A 6,244-nucleotide genomic window follows, 5' to 3' on the forward strand; every position below is an offset into this window, starting at 1 on the left:
ATTTCCTAATCTTAAAATATATGATCTATACAAAAAACAATGTTTTGAGGTAAAATGAGATCATATAAGAAAAGGAATATATATATAAAAAAACAAAAAGAAAGGTATAACAATGGCTATGGAGCCATTAATACTTTCTGGTTCAGCTGATTACCTTCAATAATCACATCATTAGTGTAATGAAGATAAAGTTTAAGAGTTACATGATATGTCTGTAGAAACTCATCCTTTCTGAAAGATCCCAGAGAGTGCACCGCCTCTCAGCAAGAAGCACTACACCATAATAATCCAGAAGCTCTCCAAACTCAGAGTAAAAAATGTTGAAATGTACAAGCCAGGGTGGGATTAGAATCCCACTCCAAACTATTAACTCAACTCCAGTGGAATAATTACAAACATTTTAGAATATGTTGGAATGGCCCAGTCAAAGTCCAGACCTGAGTCCAAATGAGAATCTGTGGTTAGATTTATGGATCATAGCTTTACCAAAGAAGACCACCAACATGAAGGAGCTGGAGGAAAAATCCCAGTGGCCAGATGTGTTGACGTCACTGAGAGCGATGCAAAGTGACTGCAGCTCTAATTGCAGCAAAGCGAGGCTTTACAAAGTACTGATGTGGAGGGGATGGGGGGTGAACAGTTATGCAAAGTGAAGTATGTGTCTTTGTTCTTATTGTTCTTCATGAAAAAAAATGCATCAATGTGAAGACATGCTCTGCAGTGCAAAAAAAATTTTTATTAAATAAGTAATTTTTCTTACAATAAGTGCATTTTGTCTTAAATTGATGAGGTGAGACAGATTGCCAATGGAACAAGACAGTTTACTTTTAAAATAAGAAAAAAACCAATTGCATTGTCTTATTTCAAGGGCATATTATTTAATTATCTTATTTTAAATGTAACAATACTCGTTCCATTGGAAAAATCATCTTATTTATCTACATAAGTTAAGGGTAAATACCCTTAATTTAAGAATTTTTCACTCATTACTAGACCATTTTTGCAGTGATGTAACCTTACAGTCCCACATCCAGGAGACAAATACCAAGTTGGGGGGCAAATACTTTTGTGAGACACTTTATAAAAGACTGAGCATCTTTACCTCTCAGCCACTTTCTCTGAGCTCCTGGAGCATTTGATGTTCTTTAACTGCCGGTTAGGTCTCCCAGAGGAACATGTGTTTCTGTCAAGGCGTCCATATGTGGCTCTGCTCACAGATATAACCTCATCTTTGCCTGACAGAGAAGAAAGGAGATGCTGGGAAATTAAAACACCTCTATGGGTTTTAATGCTCCAATAAAGCAGAGACAACAAACCCAGTGATCTTACCACACTTAAGCTGAGCCTCTGATCCTTCACACGCCACACTTTGAATCTTCTGGGAGCCGGCTGCAATTTAAAGGCTTATTTATTAGGTGAAAACATGTTTAAGTGTATTTAGATCTGATCACGATGATGGAAGGTTGTATCATGATTCATTTTGAATTTTTTGCACACTAAAACGTCTTTTTACCTGAATTTATCAGCAAACAGGTTACTGCCAAAACTGAAAGAGAGAAAAACCCTTAAATCTGAGAAAAAAATAAATAAATAAAAACTTTCACATTTAATAAAATGTGTCTGGTTTTTCTAACAAGCTCAATGTTTTGCAGCATTTAGTGGAAATAGTTTCTGATATGATAAATACTATTTTATCTTCATTCAGGCTTTACTCCAGAAAAGATATATTTATGGTTGAGTGCGTATAGTCTGCTGCTAAAATCCTTTTATTGTTTGGTGTAATGACTAAAAACTAACTAAATTATGAACCATTTCTCACCAAAGAGTTTCATTTGAGACATTAGCACCAAAAAAGCTCATTAAAGTTGTTAATTATTTTGTCTCTCATCTGGTTTTGTTGACAACTGATCCCTACAATTTTACCACCATTGTTATCGAGTAGGTTTAAGTTTATTTATCTTTTAAAGAATTTAGTTTGAATTCAACAGGGTTGTGAACTTGTACCACTGCACATAAACATTTTTTTTTTAATCAAGACTGTGAATCAGAATCTTTATTGGTCAAAGACTGGCACAGAAACTTGGAATTTAACCTTAGTTTCTATCCCTCAAATTGTAAAAAATAATTTTGAAATATAAATAAAGAAACTTTAGAGGGAAAACAGTGAAGATAAGCAGCAGGGTAATATGAAATTACGATAAACACTCTGTTTTTGGTTGATTTGGCTGCCAAACTATTTTCTATCTGGTAAATAATTTGCTTTTTTTGAGCACCTTAAATTAATTAGTAAAGGGTTGCGTCCCAGCAAAGCAAGAACTGCAAAGGCTTCAATGAAAGAGACACGTTTAAATTGGTTGAGTACTTACAGAACGTGGAGCCAATCATGATGAAGAGCGAAATAGATGCTGGATGACTCTGGAAGAGGATATTTATGCTGTTTGCTGCGCCAACTGGGAACCCATAGGAAAAAAATAAACCCTGTAGGATGAAATCCATCCAGTCACCATCCGTCACTCACTCCACCAAAACAAACTTCTCGGTTAATCTGAGATGACACGCAGTATATGTTTAGCTTGCTGTTGTTTTAAGTACCATTTCCAAAGCCACATATCTGCTTTCATCACCAGGTACAGGTGTAAACTCAATGGGAATAGAAAAGGATGCTTTGCTGCAACTCTGCAAAGTTCTCCACACCTATGGAAGTGGTAAAATCACAATGAGAGGATCAGCAAAACATTTTAAAAATCCACCAGGGAGGCTCTCTGAAGAGTTTGTACAGAGAGGAAAAAATTGATTTACATTTTACTTTGTGAATATCTTAATATTTATTTATGGTAATGAATACAAGGAACATCCATGTGACCCAACTTGTTTCATTGTTTTCTTATCAAGCACTTTGTAATTTCTGTTTTTTGGCATCAGAACAAGCTTTTTGCCATTATAATTATTCTTCATTAAACTTTCTTAAAATATTTTTTCTTCTTTTTCCAGAGTTTCAGGGGAAAAAATATAAAAGATAAATAAAAAATATTAGAAAAATATTAGGATCCTCTGGAAGGAGAAATGCAGTTTAATGCATAAATAGTTCATCACAGGTTGTAATTTTTGTCATTTTAATTTAAAAATGTTTCCTTTGGTGTGAAATTGTCACAGATTAACCTCGCAGCTGTTCTTTAGATTTGGAGCTATGTGTTCTGCATCAAATCTACCCATCCCACAACTAGAACAAAAGGTAGAATTCATTTATTTTGCTTTACATATCTGCAGAAAAAAAGCAAAATCCCTAAAATAATTTAAATTAGGTTTATAAACCTGTTTGTTTAGATAGTTCACTTTTAAAAGCACTTTATTATATTGTTTCAAAGATCTCTTTGTTTGTCTTTTTTAATTGTGTTATATTTTAAGCCTACATGTGCAGGAACTGGTTGCAGCTGTAGTTGTTTTAGTAGTAGGAGTATTCTATTTAAACTGTCAACTGAAGGATATCTATATCTGTTTTCTTTCCCATGTTAATGACTTAAGGGGATCCTTTTATAAAATGTAATGTCTAAATACACTTGCCCTGCCTTTACAGTAAACACAGCAGTGTGGAAGGAAGTCACACCACCTGAATGTATTTGTATTTGCATTTTTTTCCTTTTCAGCTTTTGAAAAAAACAGTTTAGGTTTAATACGGATTTGCAGATTTATATAACTGTAAATTAATCTGAAACCTAATATCACACAATTAATATACAATTAAATTGAACCACATCTGGGGATTAAAATATTTTTTGTTTACTTCCGGTCTGTCTCCTGCTGCAGTACATAGCTGTCTATCCAGTTCAAACAAGAGCAAAAAGTGGCAACTCCCAAATTATAATCTACTCCTGTTATATATTAAGTGGAGAAGAAAGTCTCTGTTTATCTTATTTTACATCTTCCAGCCTCTGCAAACATATTATTTCATGATCTGTGCCCTTTAAAAACCAAGCATGTTAGAGGTCAGGGCAGTACATGTCAAACTTTGACTAGGCCATTTAGACGTTTTTGACCCATACAGCTTCAGACGTTGTCTTGTTGTTGTACATTTTCCTTTATTGGCTGTTTTCGAGAGAATTCCTGGTTTCATCTACAACAGCAGTCAATGCAGACCTTGATCATCACACCACCACCTCCATATATAGCTGTAGGTTTGATTCTGTGGTGGTTTAACCCTATAATGCCAAATGTATCATATTCGATACATACGGTTTCTGAAATGTTTTGCGTCTGACACCTTTTGCATAATTTAATGGTAAAAACTTTGCTCAAAATCCTATTGTACACAATCAGATATACCTGATAACAGAGGGCAGAAGACTACACAAAAAATAATCTTGACTTATCGCATAGTAATAAATTATTAATATCAAAAATGTATACATATTTTATTAAAATGGCAAATAAGGACTTCAAACCAAAAAAAAGTAATTTTCTGTTTTGTTTTATTCTTGGATCAGGCTTCAAAGGGTTAAGACCATATGAAGTAAGATTCATGAATTTCAGAAAGTTTAACTTTTGTCCATGTTGAAGATCAAAGGTCAATGACAAAGTGAGAGTGAATTTCATCACACTGACAGAAATCCACAAGTTAGGAAAAGGAAAGGTGTCGTTGATCCCTAAAGGGAAGCTCCTCTTTGAAGTATTTTTATTTGACTGGATAGATTTATTTTTAAGAAAATGGCAAATGTTTATGTTACAGCCAGGCACATGCAGGGGCACTGTGTTGCCATAGGAACGACTGCTTTACCTTTCCGTTGCAAGGTCCCATTCATGTTTATTCCCCCGCATACAATCCAGGCGTCTTCCACCGCTGTGAGTGTGACTTCATGGAGAGTGATACTTGATAGTTAAGGGTTAGTGGTTGAGGGGCAGTTTGGGATTCAACCCTGGTGTTTTTTTGAGATAACCCATTTTACTCCAGTGCCGCTACATTTTAATGCATCTCTGACTCATTGTTAATTATTCACTGCAAACAGAATGAAGCTACAGTTTAAAAACAGATCTCTGCATCAGTTGTTATTCACATTTATCTTCTATTTTAAAGGACACTTTAAATGCATTAACCTTTAACAACCTGAAGTGGCTCTTAACGGACCCTTAGGCTCCCGTTTTGTTAGCTATTCATTTACTCCTGCTTATTTTCAGTAGTCTTTGCAGTAATTTGACAGATCAATACAGTAAAAAGGATTACTCGCCAATAAAGGTACAAATATGTCAACCTATGGTAGTCTGTGATTATTTTTAGGTTTATTCAATGATGATTATAAAATGAATGTGTGCTTATAAAACATTTGTACGAGGGGATGCTCCACTCCTGTTTCATGATTCAGTCAGGAGATCATCCTGCCTTGTCATTCTGATGGAGCATCCTGTCTTTATGAACTGATCAATTGTTCTGTCAGAACAATACTCTGTTTGTAACCATGCGTCATGTTCTGTTAATAAAACACTCTGTGGAGGAGGTCCAGTGGGAGACAGTGTGTTTGAGTCTGGGGTTCAACTGTCTCTCCTTTCTGCAGAAATTGTATCCATTACTGTGTATTTCAGTTCTTCTTTTGCAAACCTACATTTATGAACCCGAAATTTTTTTATACAGTGAATGATTTTATCACTTAGAGCCAAATCCAGTCTTTTTGTTTATTGCTTAGAGAAAGCAACAGCCCTGCTGATAATCATAGTATAAATCACTAAATTGGTAAAATACAACTGGATTTTAACAGCTGTTCCTGAAGTCCGACCTTGGGTAGAAGACTAAACAGCCTTGGTAAGTTAGCAGATGTCAGTTATAATCATTTAAGTAATAATAGGTTTATCCCTCAATTTACAAAACCACTTAACTACACTTCCAATTTCTATTCATTTAATTATATTCATAATCTTCTGGTGAAATTACACAACAGATAAGTCTGAGGCATCATTCCCTTAGCAAAAAGTAGTTTATTAAAGTATACTAAAAGTGCACTAATTTCATACTTAAAATCAGGCAGTGCACTTAGAGTTTACTTATTCTAAACTATATTTAATTCCCCTAAGAATAGTATAGTCAAGTGTACTTGACTATATTATTATTATACTTTAAGTATACCTTAGTAAACTTAAAAATGTCCCAATTTAGTTCGAAGAAGTATAAGTTTGGTACCGGTAATACTTCCAAGTATACTAAAAGAACATTGTTCGGTATACTTTAAAATTAACATGCTTTTACTTTTTTTTTTATATA

At 34.3% G+C, this 6,244-nt stretch overlaps 1 protein-coding gene across 1 annotated transcript in view; it reads right to left on the reverse strand.

Annotated features, from left to right (window-relative positions):
* Positions 1-2,385, reverse strand: part of LOC107096771 (L-rhamnose-binding lectin CSL3-like) — a 9,405-nt gene extending 7,020 nt beyond the window's left edge. Inside the window, exons 1-4 of the mRNA XM_015393576.1 lie at positions 2,367-2,385; positions 1,514-1,564; positions 1,330-1,389; positions 1,103-1,235 (exon numbers count right to left, since the gene is read on the reverse strand). Coding sequence (XP_015249062.1) covers positions 1,103-1,235; positions 1,330-1,389; positions 1,514-1,564; positions 2,367-2,385 — 263 coding nt within the window. The remainder of the gene's footprint in view (positions 1-1,102; positions 1,236-1,329; positions 1,390-1,513; positions 1,565-2,366) is intronic.
* Positions 2,386-6,244: the final 3,859 nt, after the last annotated feature.

The sequence above is a fragment of the Cyprinodon variegatus genome, unplaced genomic scaffold, assembly GCF_000732505.1.
Source record: "Cyprinodon variegatus isolate N-32 unplaced genomic scaffold, C_variegatus-1.0 Scaffold649, whole genome shotgun sequence".
NCBI classification, from domain to species: Eukaryota; Metazoa; Chordata; class Actinopteri; order Cyprinodontiformes; family Cyprinodontidae; genus Cyprinodon; species Cyprinodon variegatus.